The 15,531-nt window shown below is 46.0% G+C and overlaps 1 protein-coding gene across 5 annotated transcripts in view; it reads right to left on the reverse strand.

Moving 5' to 3' along the window:
• PBX1 (PBX homeobox 1) overlaps window positions 1-15,531 on the reverse strand; it is a 480,515-nt gene that overhangs the window by 40,237 nt on the left and 424,747 nt on the right. For 3 of the 5 annotated variants that reach the window (XM_061584450.1, XM_061584460.1, XM_061584440.1), the window contains 2 exons: window positions 10,476-10,588; window positions 9,218-9,307 (listed from right to left, as the gene is read on the reverse strand). In XM_061584450.1, the coding sequence (XP_061440434.1) occupies window positions 9,218-9,307; window positions 10,476-10,588 (203 nt within the window). The remainder of the gene's footprint in view (window positions 1-9,217; window positions 9,308-10,475; window positions 10,589-15,531) is intronic. The other 2 variants (XM_061584480.1, XM_061584470.1) reach the window with 1 other exon arrangement.

Consider the following 15,531-nt stretch of genomic DNA (forward strand, 5'->3'; position numbering starts at 1 on the left):
GCTTTTTGTTTAATTGTTCACGAGGGCCTACAAGTCCAATAAACTAGAAAAAAGAAAGAACAAACTCCTTCATGCAATACAATTAATTTATGGTACTTTGAATTTGTGCTCAGAAATTGACTGGCAGCCACTGAAGTTAAGAACTGATGAGATGTTCCCACATGTTGGTGTCAGTTATGAGTTCTCAGAACAGGGTCCTGTCTTGTTTGCTTATGTAACTGTGAAGTCCCATGTACATCAATGGTGCCATTTTTAGGGTTGTTGTTGTTGTTGTTACTGTGTACTTTGAGCTCCTTTTTGGATGAGTTTCTACATTTATTTAAGCAGAGGGGACAGGTCTCTTCGTGGCTGTTGTCTGCACCAGGGATGGGGAACCTGTGGCCCTCCAGATGTTGCAAGACTACAACTCAGACTATCCCTGATCACTGACCATGCTGGCTGGGGCTGATAGGCGTAGGAGTTCAACAGTATGTAGAGGGCCACAGGGGCCACTCCTCATCTATAACAACCAGAAGAACACAACTCCCGCATCAGAGACGTTACCTCCCTGACACTAGTATCAGGAGGGAGATGTCGCCATCATTTCTTTACTGTGAAGTCCCCGATCATTGGCCATTGTTGGAAGACCAAATGAGCTATAGGGATAATTTGTATGATCTAGCACAACACATTGTATATTATTAAATTCAGAAAATAATAATAAAAAAATACAGAACTATATAATTGTGAGCGATTCCTCAGGTTACTAAGCCTGATTAAGTGGTATCACCTACCATGACTGATACTTTTTCAATCTCCCCTTGGAAAACCTACAAGGAAGGAATTTCCTTAGCTTCCCTTGGCAGATGCCAACACTGCTTATGTTAGGTTACATTTATTTAACATAAATTAATCTTCCTGTAGTTTAAACGCAGTGCTTCTTACGGTATGATTGTTCTCCCTTGTCCAAAGCTATTTCCTTCAAGCCATGCCCTCCTTCCGTTTTCCAAAATAACTATGCAACCCTGAAGTAAAGATAAAGGAAACTGCACCATGTCCCTTTTGATAATACTGCAGATTCCCTTTTGCAGTTCTCTTTATTAATGACTACCAAAATAGCATGTTCTGCACCTGAATCCATCCTGGCTTTCACCTCCTCTTGTGTGCCCTTTCCCCAGCTCTTTTCATTCGCAAAGTATCCCCTTGTGATTTGGTTTAGCCCAGAAACCTACTGTGTTCAAATACATATTCAGTTGCAGTGAGCTGGGTCTCTCCTTGGGGGGTGGGGGCAGGGTTAATTTGTATAAAGTATCATATCTTATCATGATCAGTCTCTAATTCATTTATTCCTCAGAGCCAGAATTGAAATGAATTCAGCTAACAGAGATTAATGTGGAACAATGGGCTCTTTCAATGGGCATTTTCAAGCCCAGTTTTGGCAATGGGTTTATATAATCAGACATAATTGTCTGCACATGTTCAGTTGCATTTACTTCAGAATGCTTTACTGTCCTTGCCTGGTGATATCTGGGCTCAGTGCTAATGTGGGAGCTTGGATGCCTGTGCTTAATTCAGACAAAAGCAGCTCAGAATTCCAACAACTAAACCATGGACCAGGCTTTATGACATTTCTACCCCTCCACTATGCCCATCAGTGGCCTCAGGGGCACTTTCTCCTTACTCCCTAATGATGAAAAGCTCGCCAATAATAAGGATTTCTGTTACTTGGCTTAGGAAAAACACACACATAAATATTGATCATATAGACACTGGAGGACTTTCAATAAAGCTCAGGAGGTGGTGGGGGTGATGAGAATGCAGCCCTTGTGTGAGATCACTCCTTTGACTTTCTACATTAGTTAGAACAGTTCTAGTTCTAAGCAGAATAAAGTAGAAGAATTCTGGACTGTACCACTTTGGAATACAGGGTGGGTCATATTTTTTAAAAAGATAACATTCAAAAATAATATTCCTCACTTCCGGTCTAAAATGCTACAGACTAGAATTCTACCACCTTAGGTCAAATTGGAAATGACAGGGGGAAGCCATATTTTATGTTCATGAATCTGCCTCACTGAAGCACAATGTGGGGGCAAGGGGTGTTTAATTTTAACATCAAACCCTCAATCTCTCTACCTTACCTTCTCCTACTCTGTCCTTTCAGGCACTTTTCTCCCAGTCTGGTTCCCCTCACGTACTGGGATTAGGTTGGGGGAAGAGTACCTGTCGTGACAAAGGTAAAGTGGGAGAGGGATGCAGCTCCCCTCAAGAGTGTGGTTTTTGATGTGAAAATTAGATCTTCTTCCACCTCTCACTTTTCCCCACTGCGTGCCTGGGACTTACCGGGCTAAGGGCATTTAAACCTGCGCCGCCAGCTTCCCGCCCTCCTTTGAATTTTGGCGGCTTCTGCTTCAGCAGTGAACCAGCGATCCTTTTCGGAACTTTTCCTGGTGGTGGCAGCGATCGCCAGAGGGACTCTGTGGCGGCAGCAAGGAGACGTGCAGGCTTGGCGGCTGCCTGGCCGGATTTTTTCATTCGTTTCTTGTTTTGGTGGGTGGGAGGGCAGCGCGCAGGCCGTCTGAGAGCGGGGGGGGAGCAACCATGTCCCTCTTCCCCCCCAATAGCTGCTCTCCCCACCAGGCCTCCCTTGCTCAGCTGACCAGCACCATCTGGGTGCGGCGGGACTTCCTCCCCCCCCGGCAGCGAATGTGGAGGGAGCCGGCACTCAGCGGCATCTGGGTGCGGTGGCACGTGGAGCGAGCCAGAACCATCTGTGGGTGGTGGGCCTTCCCCCCCCCCGTGCTGGGCGGCCTGGTGTCCTAGGAGGGGCTAATCAAGCCACAGCAAGGGTGGTAGGGCGAACTGATCGACGAGGCTAGCACTCAGCGCTTCCATTGGCCGGGGCTCCATAGGCTGCAGTAGCACTGGTGAAGCCACTCAACCCTGCCCAAGCCAGCTTGGGTGTGTTCCCACCTCTCTCTTCTGAAAGCCATAGGCCTTTGGGTGGGCAGGAAGCCGCTGCTCGCTTGAGGCAGCTAAAGATGCCACCCAAGAAAGGGCAAGGCGGGATAAAAGGGAAAGGCAAGGCCCCCAAGGCAAAGGGTGGGCGCCTGCCTCCAGCACCTGTAGATGGGGAGAAGGAGGATGGGCCACCATGGGAAGCCATCCTAGCCAGAATGGAAGTGCTAGAGCATGGCTTATGCCAGCCTGATGCATCTCAGACTCAACCTGTGCCAGGGAGGGCAAAGGAGGCACCTGCTAAGCGATCCTGCGGGAAAACACAGTGTGCAGTGAGCAGGGCCAACAAGCCTGCTATTGATGGCATCCTAGCTCGACTGGACGCACTTGAGGGGCAGATGTGAGGACCAACAGCGCAGAAGCAGGAACAGCTCCCACTTCACAGGCTTCCTGGGGGCCCACACTGGACGGCGCGCTGGGTGAGTCACCTTTTACTGCACACCAGCAGGGTCAGCCGCAGTGGAGCTGGCCCCCATGGAGGTTTCCCTACTGGCCCTTTGCTCCACTAGCGGGGATAGTATGCCACAGCAACATCTGGGAGAGGCCTCTGAGCAAGTGTGGCAGTCCCCTGCAGGGACGTCGATCCCCCCCCCTTACAGAGGCTGCTGACCCTCTTGGCTCAGTTAGAGACAGGGCCATACCTTTTACTCTTACTGTAAACCACCCAGAGAGCTTCGGCTGTGGGGCGGTATACAAGTATAATAAATAAATAAATAAATACATTTTTGGAGAGATGTCAGCCCCACTGGGTTTTCACCTCCTGCCTGCCACCAAGGAGAAAATATGGAGGGGGGAGTATGTGGACCTATTCTCACTTCTGTACAGGCAGCCAGTTAAGAAGGATAAGGATAAGGGAGAGGACGCAGACCCAGATAAGCCCAAGTGGCGATGCATAGAGAGCGCTTGGGCTAACTGGCTGCCTGCATTCCTAACATACATGGGGGTGCTGATGCAGAAACAGCCACAGAGAGGCTCAGTGCTTATTAAATACCTCGATAGCATATATCGAGGTTATTCAGAGTTCCAGGGGGGCGCTTGGCTTGCTTACAATGAGGCGTTGCATATGAGGGCGGCATTTGTCTCCTGGGACAAAATGGAGGCTGACCTGTGGCTTCAGTTTATGTCACACTCCAAGCCCGTGGCTGGTGACAGGACAGACAGTCAGATAGTGCAGCAGGTGGCAGCAGCTCCTCCCCGTGGGCCTGCAGGGCAGGGGGTTCAACCCCACCTGCTTTGCTGGGAGTTCGGCTCCTGTGGCCAGAGCCTCTGCAGATTCCGACATGAGTGCACAATATAAGGGGGCCCCCACGTCTGCACTAGCTGCCCCAGGGGCCGACCCTTCAGGGGTGGGAACAGGGAGGCAACAGGCCCGAGAAAGCCAGAAGCTGCAGGCACAGCTCAGGGGAAAGGGCCCCAGCCCAGTTAAACTTGCTGAGCTCTAACACTGGCTTGGCCTTTACCCCCTAGTCCAGGATGCACATTTTTTGCTGGAGGGCTTCACAGTGGGTTTTCGAATCCCCTATTTGGGTCCAAGGCAGCCTTTTATGTCCCACAATCTTAAGTCAGTGATGGGAATTGGTCATTCGGGAAAAAATTGGGAAAGTGAAGGCTGGCCGAGTGTTGGGCCCCTTCCGGCACCACCCATCCCCTCGCTCAGAGTTTCCCCATTGGGTCTCGTTCCCAAGAAGGCACCAGGTGAATTTCACCTAATACAACAACTATCCTTTCTTCGGGGTGAGTCAGTCAATGACTGCATCCCACTGGACCTGTGTTCTGTCCGCTACACATCATTTGACAGGGCAGTGTGCATGGTCAGGGACTACGGGGCCAGGGCCCTTATGGGAAAATGTGACATCAAGTCAGCCTTCTGTCTCCTCCCTGTTCACCCACAGGACTTCGAGCTGTTGCGCTTTGCTTTTGCGGGTGAATATTATGTGGATAGGGCATTGCCTATGGGCTGTTCAATTTCATGTTCAGTTTTTGAGCTCTTCAGCTCTTTCCTGGAGTGGGCGGGCCTGCAATCAGTGGTGCATTATTTGGATGACTTCCTGTTTACAGGCCCCGCAGGCTCTGGCACCTGTAAGGCCTTTATGGCCCATGTCGCAGCGCTGGCAGGGTAACTGTGTCCCCCTCGCAGCCTAGAAAACCGAGGGTCCATCAACCGCCCTCACTTTTCTGGGCATCGAGATTGATACCGTGGCCCAGTGCTGTAGGCTACCTCAAGATAAGCTGGTGGCCCTTAAGGGGAAAATCTCAGAGGTAGTTGGGTCCAGGAAGGTGATGTTGTCCACACTCCAGGAGCTGGCAGGCCACATGAACTTTGTGTGCAGGGTTGTAGCGCCCAGACGCACTTTCCTGCAGCACGTATATGACACTTATCACGACCCCAGCACCATGCGCAGGTTATGGCTACTCTTAGTGTCCACCTGGCGGTGTGGTCCATCTTTTTGCAGGAATTTAATGGGGTTTCCTTATGGAGAAGGGACCGCCTATTGGATACCGAGCTTCAGGTGAACTCTGATGCCTCTGGTTCCTGTGGTTTTGGGGTCATTTTCCACGACTCATGGTATCATGGCAGCTGGCCACAGGACTGGGCACAGGCTGGGTTAACCCAAGACCTTACTTTCCTGGAGTTTTTTTCCATTGGTGTGGCAGTGCACCTCTGGCCCGACAAGTTGTGTAATTCCGTAGTCCACTTTTGGTGCGACAACCTACCTACGGTCATCAACACCCAGTCTTCTAGAAACCTCAATGTTATGCGCCTTGTGCAAGCATTTGTGCTCCAATGACTCTGCTATAATATCCAGTTCCGGGTACGCCATGGTCCAGGAACTGACAACAGTATCGCTGATGCTCTGTCACAGAACCAGATGGAGAGGTTTCACCAGCTGGTGCCATGGGCGAGGGCTCAGCCGGACGTTGTCCCTCCAGCGCTATGGGAGATTGGAGGACAGAATCAGAAAGGGCCATAAGCCTGTCTGTGGCACCCAGCACTATGGCCAGCTACCAGGGAGCAGGTAGGGAGCTGTCAAACTTCAGGGAGGCCAGGGGCTATGCCCAGGAGTGGCCCATCGCAGTGCACATAGGGATGCCCAGCCCCTCACCAGGCATCAGTTTTGGACAGTAGCAAAGACCATGCTACGCAACCTGGGTTTGGACCCGCATAAGTTCGGGACACACTCATTCCGGATAGGTGCGGCCTCCACCGCTGCCCACCTGGGTTTTCCCAAGGAGAGGTTGCAGGTGGTGGGCACATGGTCCTCGGACACATATAAGACTTATATTCGACCACTGGTTGAGATGAACAAGGCCAGCGGCTAATGGCTACCCTGCATCCTGACGTTGGTTGTTGTTGTTTTGACAGGCTTCTGCGAAAGAATGGGGCAGGTGCACATCCTCCTATGCGGCCATAGCATGGTCTTCTGGGCAGGCCGCAGGACGGCAAAGTCTCGCTTTGGTACGCATCTGGGGCTCAGTCAATGGGCCTCAGTGCAGTGGCTCGGCTGCCGTGGGATGTGTTGGGACAGGCTCCTACCAGCATTGTTTGAGCTGGTACTGGAGCAGGTGGTGCCCCAGTTTCTCGTTATCCACCTCAAGTAATGACTGGGTCTGTTGAAGGGCAAGGCCCTAATTGAGCAGGCATGTAGGGACCTCCGGGCCATTGCACATCGCTGACCAGGGGTGCATTTGGTATGGTTGGACATCCTGTTGCACAGGAAATGGAATTGCACTGGTGACCCACGGGGGATGGACAGGACCCGCAAAAAGGTGAATAGGCAAATCCAGAAGGCTCTGAGGGACTCTAGGGGTTCTGTCATTCACCACCCAAAGATATAGCATGATAGGTTGGAGCTGTTTCGGCAAGACGGGGTGCATTTGACAGATGTGGGCAATGACATATTCCTGACGGACCTGCAGAGGGGCCTACATGAGATTGTTATTGGGTGTGGGGTAAAGGGAGACTAAGCAGAGGCTTGTCCCCCTTTCGTGGCAAAGAAGCGTGGGAAAAGGTTAAAAGGGGAAGGGCAGCTAGGTGACACCTTTAGGCACCTTTGGGGGCGATAGGTGGTCCGAGGCCTGCAGCTCAGGGCTATATGGCCCGGGGCAGAATACAGGCTATCTAGGAGGCAGGGCAGCCAAAGGGTATTTAAACATATGATGCCAGCTTCCTGCCTTCCTTTGAATTTTGGCGGCACCCTCCTGACCCTCCCTCTGATGCAGTGTGATTCGTTTGGTCGCTACGGGGCTGACTAGGAATTTTTGGCCTGCTTGCCTCACTTTGCTGGCAGGTTTCTTTTGCCTACTCCACACTGTGGTTAATGGGAAAGGGTCCAGGGTTAGCACGGGCGCCTCGGGGGATAATAGGCTGATTGGTCTGTTTAGTGTTAATACATCAATGGTCACTTGAGCAAAGAAGTGGGGGAAAAGGTTAAAAGGGGAAGGACAGCTAGGTGACACCTTTAGGCACCTTTGGGGGCGATAGGTGGTCCGAGGCCTGCAGCTCAGGGCTATACGGCCTGGGGCCAGAATACGGGCCACCTTTGGGGCCAACATGCCTCATCCGCTTGGAGTTTCAGGGCTCTGAGGGGCAGTGACAAAGGGTTGGACCTCCTACACATCTTCAGGGTGTAGCCTGAGCTGGGGGTCTGGCAAAGGGAAGCCCCTGGCTCAGGCAGGGTTTGGTTGCCCTACAGCTGCAAGCAGGCTTTGCCTGGCTCATCAGGATGCACCTGCACTTAAGATCCCCTCTGCAGGTTCATATTTTAATTGGATTATACTCAATAAAGTGGCCCATGATTGAACCCAATGAACGGTGTCTGTGCTTTATTTTGGCAATAGACCACAAATATGTGAATCAGGCAGACAGGTGAACAACACAGGTGACTGATCTCATCATATCTAACTTGGCTTTCAATCTATTACCCCATCCTGTATGGTGTATTTTGACTCTGAGTCACCCTGTCTAGCACATGATTAATAACATCCTCCCCGCCACCAAAACAAAAGTCATACACATCCATATGAACAATTCTTACTCAACCTGCAGTGCTTCAACCTAACTTGAGTATCTATGCACTTGTCTTTTACTGCCTCTGATCTTGAACAAAAAGGGTAAGAGAGAAATGTGGTGTTGGCAAGGTGTTCTAATGTTGTCCCTCCCATCATATCTGATCTCAGTGCTTGCTTTCATTTCAAAATTGAACTCATGGAGAATGCCTAGCAGGAACAATGGTGGTATGCTGTACAATCCGCACTGAGAAAAGACTTGATTTGCTGAGCACTGCCATGAATAATGTAGGTTATCTGGAGTAGGTAGGAGGGAAGCCTCTAAACCTTGCACTGCCCTTTGCCACCACCCCAACAGATACTGCCCATGTCCAAGGCATCCATGCAACTGAAAGCCAAAGCATCACAACCATGTTTCATCCTTCCAGCATTTTCAGTTCAATCCTTGAGCGTAACTCTTCTTCTGACCTCTAAGAGCCCCCTGACACTGTGTATAGCAACCGCCCTTTCCAGGCTGCCCTCTTGTCCCAGCTTGCTGTCATCACCACTGAGATGGCAAATGATTGCTCTGAGAAATGAAGTTGGATTGCTGTCCCAAATCTACACTTGGTTCTCCTTCTGTTTGTCTGATTGATTTCACTCTGTACAACACAGCTTGTCGCTATGAATTTTCATGTTAGTGAGGAATCGCCAGCGCAACGCAGATGTTCCTCTCCAGCCCAACCCTCTTTTTTCTTATTGTAAGTTTTGTATTATTAGTATCCTCCTCCTCCTCCTCCTCAGTTTCTGGCTTTTAGAATGGGAGAGGGCCCCACACTATTTTTGGATCTAGCTGCAGTGGGCTTCAGCCCTTGGCCTTTTTGCTGGAGATGTTTAGCTCCTGGTTTGTGGTGACATACTCTACTAGGTGTCACCTGTTTAGTGGCTCCTATCAGCAGAACACAAGTGGCCGCAAGTGCTATGTGAATATTGATTGTGTCTGAACAGCTCTAGACATCAGCTGCCTGCATGAGGCCTGCCCAATTGCCACTTTTTTTGCAGATAGAACTCTGCCGTTGGCATGACTGATACAGAAGCAATAAACTAAGTGACCATAAAGCTAAGACAAGTCCTACTAAGTGGCATTCTGAGCCCTATGGCTTTGAAATAATTGAGAGTCAGAGAAGAAAAAAGAAAAAAAGAGAAGAAGAAAAAGGAATCCTTTTTTTCTTACACTGATGCCCTGTGGACTATACATCTGACTTGCTGCGAGCCCATCACTGTATCCTCCTGTCTGGCTGATAACATGGCGAAGGGTATCCACCTAAACAGATCAACAACAATAAAGAGAGAATTAGGAATGCAGATGTTAAAAGGCAAGACTAATTTGGAGGGTCAATAAAATATGAGTAAAGGACCATAGTCAGGATTTCCCAGTATTTATTCCAAGAAACAATCAGTGAAGTAGCCTCCCTTCCACCTGTATCCCTACCCACTGCCAAAATCCCTGATAGCAAGCAGCAGCGGCAGTCCATGCTGAATTCTTTGCAGTGCAGCAGATGATGGGGAGGAAAAATATACAAGGGGAAGGCTTGGAGGTTCTTGGTTGAGTTAGCAATTCCTATTTGGGGGCAAGAAATATATTCCTTTCAAATCTGTCACCCCTGCTATCCACCAATCAGCCATTCACCTCGAGGTTTCTCAGTGCTACCAGCAACTGAAGAGAGTGAACCTGATATGAGTGAGCAATATGAGGATCAACTCCATATACCTCAAGACCATTAATCCTTCTTGACCACCCTAGGCCACCTGCCATCTAGCATGCATTCAGGGTAGCTTTGCAACCTAGCTTGGCTTTAAATGCACATTGTCACAAGATGAAATGTTTGGGTGGTTGGCAACATTATATAGAGTGCCAATGGGATGGGGCAGGGGTAAAAGAAAACTCCGGAAGAGGTTGCAAATATCTAAGAAGCTGGAATTGCAGCACCTGCTGTTGTAATCTCTGCATTAAAAAAGTAGTTTATATTCCAGAGCTGATTTCCCACACTCTTCACTGTCAAACTAGCTTCTAGGATAGGGGGGCTAGATGTAGTTTGACATTCAAATGGGAAAGGGAAAGCTTCTGTAGTTCAGCACCGTTCTCTTGCAGAATATGAAAATATGCATGTCTTGAAAAAAAACCCTAAGTACAAATTTCTCATCCTTTCTCTTAGAAAATCCAATAAGCACATTGCACCTTGCAAGCTTCACTGAAATCTTTATTTTCTTCTCACTGATACTAACAAGCCAGAGCCAAATGCATTCACGAAGTGTGGGCAACATCCCTGAAGACAATTTTAAAAAATGCTGGTTTTGGTTTTGACAGGTTTAGGTTGGTTACAGAGTTTCGATTCTTCTCTTGGAACAGGAATGGGGAAAGCCAATAGGATCAAAGGCTCTTCATTCTGATACTGATGCATTCACTGGCAGTACATCCGATGGATCCCTACCTGTGACTGCACGTTGGCTCCAACCTGGGCCCCTTGGTAAGAATCCCCATTGAGTGACTGCACGCTCATGAACAAATCTCCAGAGTTTGACATGTTAAAAGAACTGGAAGAACCTGGAAAGGAAAGAGTGAGGCACCTGAATCATAGAAGAGGATCGACCACACGCCTGTCAGCCAAGGAGAAGGAATGGCATGCAAAGTAATCTCAAACAGGAAACAATACAGTCAGGTTAGTAGCATGAAGGACAGAGCAAGCAAATTAAAATGAAAAAAAGGAAAGAGAGAGGATGCACTGTAAGAGCTGTAAACATTACATCTCAAAAAAACTTGCCCTCCAACAACTACTTTTCAACAGTGTTCTGTTTACTGATGTGTGGTATAACACATAGTTCCTGTTTTATGGGTAGGAAATTGCTCTGTTGTTATGGATAGCATGCTAATATCTTAGCAAGCTGTGATATTTTCAGCTGCAATGTCTAGAAAGCAGTTTTATTATTTTCAAAAGATGCCTCCCACAGATATAGATGAATAGAAAATGTATGTGGAATGTGCTTAGACACTGCCAGGTTCAGAAGGGGTTCAGGTGACAGCCCACAATGACTTTATCCTTACCAGATGGTAGGATAGCAAAATGTCAGCATAGAAACAAGAGCCGCAAATTTCTAATAGAATCGTTGGCACACCACATTTCCAGAGCAGCACATAATGTACCGTCTATTGGGCAAAGAAAAAAATGGGCCACAGTGTCTCTTGCTGTATTTGTATCAGTGCAAAATCCGGAACTCATTAGATGCACATGTTACCTGAATAATTTCAACTACCACGAGAGTGAAAAAAGTTATTCCAGCCATAACTCCCTGTCAGCTTTCACAATACATCCCCCCTCCCACATGTGCCTTTGAAATGTCAACCTAATTGCATGCGAAAGACTGGAAGGAAGGGATTATTTTGAAACTCTCGTGCAACTGATGTTAAATATGAAAATGCTCAGCATGCAAGGTTTAGTTCTAAGCATGACATTAGGCTTGAAGGGAGAGACTTCAGGGGCCCAGGTCAGCTACACTGCACTGTTGCAACGCCAAGCTGTTAAATATTTCCATGTGGAAGTAACAAAATTACTATGTGTGGTTTTTTGGAGCTGCCCAATAGTGAAATACAGATAGAAGCTCTGTGAACTTTTGACTGTACTTTAGTTTTGCAAACCTTTTGGCTAAACCCTTACTCCTAAAGCAAATTGGGGAGGCTTATCTGAAGAGTACAGCCATCTGAGGTGGAAAAAACAGACCAATGGTGAGTTTCCATGCAAATATATCCCCTTCTCAGGCCTCACAACGTCCTTTTTGGTCCCATATAAAGGCCTCCTGAAGGAGAGATTCTAGAATATCACAATAATTAGCAAGGGCTAAGAAATTCTTCAAAGTCTCCTGAAACTAATGGAAAGATTCCCATTGACTTCAGGGAAAAGTCCCTGAAACTGGAAAGAAAGAAAGAAAGAAAGAAAGAAAGAAAGAAAGAAAGAAAGAAAGAAAGAAAGAAAGAAAGACATATGGATATAATCATGGATTACAGATATCTGAGGGATTGCCTCCTCACATGCCATCTTGCCCACTCCTTAACAACAGAAGGACTTTTCTGTGTTTTACCTAGGGAAGAGAAATGGTTGATGGGAACAAGGGATAGGGCCTTCTCAGTGGCTGCATCAATATCATGAAGCATTTTGTCCCATGAAGTGTAGATGGCCCCCTCTAGCTGCTTTGCCTTGGTTAGTAAATACATTTTTATTCCATAAAGTCTTTTACCTGCTAAGTGTCTGCTGTAAAGGTCATATTTTATCTGTGATCTTTACTTTTATTCTATTTTAATGTATTATTAATGTGTTTTTATTGTATTATATGATATTGTGATTCTAAATTGTTGTAAGCTGTGCTGAGCAGTGATAGACACTACACACATATCTATATCTATCTCACATCGCATGTCACAGTTTTGAAATAGATAATCTACTGGAAATTGTCTTGAATACTTTTCAAGATCTCCCATTACTGTACTATACTAAAGTACTTTTATGATGCAAAAAATGGCATGATTATATCAGTATTTTGCTTTACATGACACCCATCTTCTGAGCATATAAAGCACTTGCCAACTGTAATTAATTAAGTCTCACAGGAATGCCATGGGATTGAAAAAAGTATGTTTTTTATCTCCTTAACAGATGGCTTCAATAAATGATCTGGATTTTCAAGGTCATGCAGCAAGCCAATGATATCATCACGAAGAGACCCTAGGAAAGCTGCATGCCTTCCTGCCTTCCTTTTAGTTTGTGTTTGAGTGGAAGAGCTATTTCACTCTTGGCTGTATTTTAAAATATCCCCACAAATAAGTAGAAATGGCACCTATTTGACAGATGTTGCATTGATAGGGCAAAGGAAACAGTCACAAACTGACATTCAAAGTAACAATGGTATTGATGGGTTAATGCAATGGAGTAGGAGAAGGAGTAATAGCAAAGCAAAGACTCTCTGCCTTCCACACAGTCAAAGACATCTTATCTTGCACAATGTTTAGAAGGCAAGGGACTCCACCTAAAAATACAATCCCCCATGTTTTCTTGAGTACTGGTCTAGAGGACAACTTTTCCTGGGACTCTCTATGATCTCCATGCAATGATGTTTATTTATACTGTATTTCTTGCATACTGGCAAAGAACTTCACATCATTCAACTGAGGTTCTAATGGGGCAGCAGGCAAGGTGACCTGTACACTACTATTCCAAGGGATCTGTGAAAAAATAAATGTTTCCTGACATTGTTGTTAGTCCTATTTCTCTTTTTGCCTCCCTTCAAATTTCCTAGAAATGTCTGCTGAAATTTTACCTTGAAATTCCATTTTAAATTCACTGGCAATTCTAGTTCAAACTAACTAAATTTAGGACAATGAATACATAATATATCCTAGTTCCAGAATTTGTGGGGTATAATTCATTCAACTGAGCTTTGAAAGCAAAAATATATTCCTTAACAATTTTCCACTTCATTTTCAGTTGTGTTTGATATTATTTCTCCATTACTTACATCTTTAAGAATTGTGCAGGAGAAGGAGATTGAAAAAAAAGGGTCTTTTGTCATGCAGGAATGGTCAAAACACAAACCAAATTCCTTGGCTGGCTTCTCAGCTGTTGTCTCCAAATGTTCTCTTTTCTTCCCTATCTGGAGCCAGAAGAAGGGGAAAGTAACACCTAATTTATTCTAGAATTATTCTGTTGTGATGGCCACTAGCATAAATGACTTCAGATACTTGGTTTGTGAACTTTTTCTATGGTACCTGCCTGAGTCCCAGGGCTTTGTTTGAGGTACATCTCAATAACGCATGAATAAACAACATTTTGAGCATGTGCAGAGTGCTCTTTCCTTATCCAATGAGTCGCTATAGCCTACCCCTGATATACCTGGGATTAGGATCAGAATTTATAGGTTAGGGGGTATGACTTCCATATTTATTTTCAAGTTAATCTTAGTTCCTTAAGGTTTGAGCAAGATGGACCACAGGTCTAACATTCTTAGGTCTTTTTGCTCTCAGCTGAACTGTGTGCTGCATGGACCAGAGCAGTGAAAATTGTTAGAGATAATGTCTTCACTCCACAAGAAAAATATAAAACAAGTGGAGCAAAATAATTCTAGTATCTGCCCTCATTTCTTGCAATTTCTGTTAGAAGAAATTACAGTGACATTTGGATTTTATTGAATCCAATAAAATGATATCAATATTTAATTCCTTCCATCTTTCAGATTGTGGACCTCTATTACAAAGGAATCAAGTAGAAAGGAAATACTTTGATGATTTTTTAAACCAATACGGAAACATTTATATTCACATTTCACTTGCTATGCCCTCTTTTACTATAATTCACCCTCTCCCACTACCTCCTAGACATTACATCCTAAGGTAAGCTCCTTAAAGGAAACATTGTGGTACTTAAAAAGAACAACCAAAAACTGTTTCAGGGCAGAAAAGAGACCCAGATTTCATGAAATTTAACAAATCCAGTTAAATTCAGAGCAAGGTAAAGTGAGAGACCTAGTTCTGTCTAACTCTTGTTGAAATTATTGAAAAACCAACAATTTAGTTGTTTTCAGGGCTATATGGAAGATGCTGCCTTAAGTGCACCTGGATGAGGAGGAAGCAGCCGTTTGCCAAGAGTGATTGATTTACACTGCAGGGGAGAAGGAGACAATCAGAGGAGCTACATAGAAGCAGGATGAGAGTCTAAGACGGTGTCAGCTGGAGAGACATGGAGGTGGTTTTCGGAAATGAAGAAAGGGAAATCTAAAATGTGCAGTCAGAGGAAAAATAAAATGGTGTGTTAATGCAATGGAAAGGAAGGACTCTGGAGAGATCAACAGAGTTTCATTTACATGAACCCAGCTAGGTGGGAAAGTAGGTAGGGGTAAGGGGAGAGAGCAGTTGGCCAAGAGACTAATAGGCTCAATTCATGTTCATCACAACTCACAACAAGGCTGAGGGTGTCACACAGGTGTCAGCTTCCAAGATAATTAGCAGCAGCTTTTCAGCTTGAATCAAAATAATCAAAACTACCAAAACAGGTGCCTGAGTGAAAGGCTTTGGAGACCTGAGTGTTGGGAGGTACCAATATTAATGAATGGCCTTCTGCATGCCCCTGACACAAGCTCCTGCTGTTAAGGCCAGTCCTGCAAACAGAATGTCCATTTCTATTTCTGTAGAAGGCTTCTGCACATCCTTAACTCTCCCTTGTCTTCCTTCCACTAAGAAGGGAGTCATTTCAACATTACACAGCAACAAATCCAGGTATACTTCCAACAGGGAAATGAAGCCACTTTGGGCTCTCTAATAACAGTCCCTGAAACTTACATTTCTCTGCAAATATGTCTTTGCTGCATTCACACTTTACAATTTTTTGATGTACATTTAAAACATCTCAGGTGTATGCTGAAAAATGTAATGTGTGAAGCAGCCCCAAATATTTCTGCCATTCTGGGCTATCATGAAATCAGGCCAAGCAAAATTACTTCTCTTAT

Source organism: Rhineura floridana, chromosome 1 (assembly GCF_030035675.1).
Source record: "Rhineura floridana isolate rRhiFlo1 chromosome 1, rRhiFlo1.hap2, whole genome shotgun sequence".
NCBI lineage: Eukaryota > Metazoa > Chordata > Lepidosauria > Squamata > Rhineuridae > Rhineura > Rhineura floridana.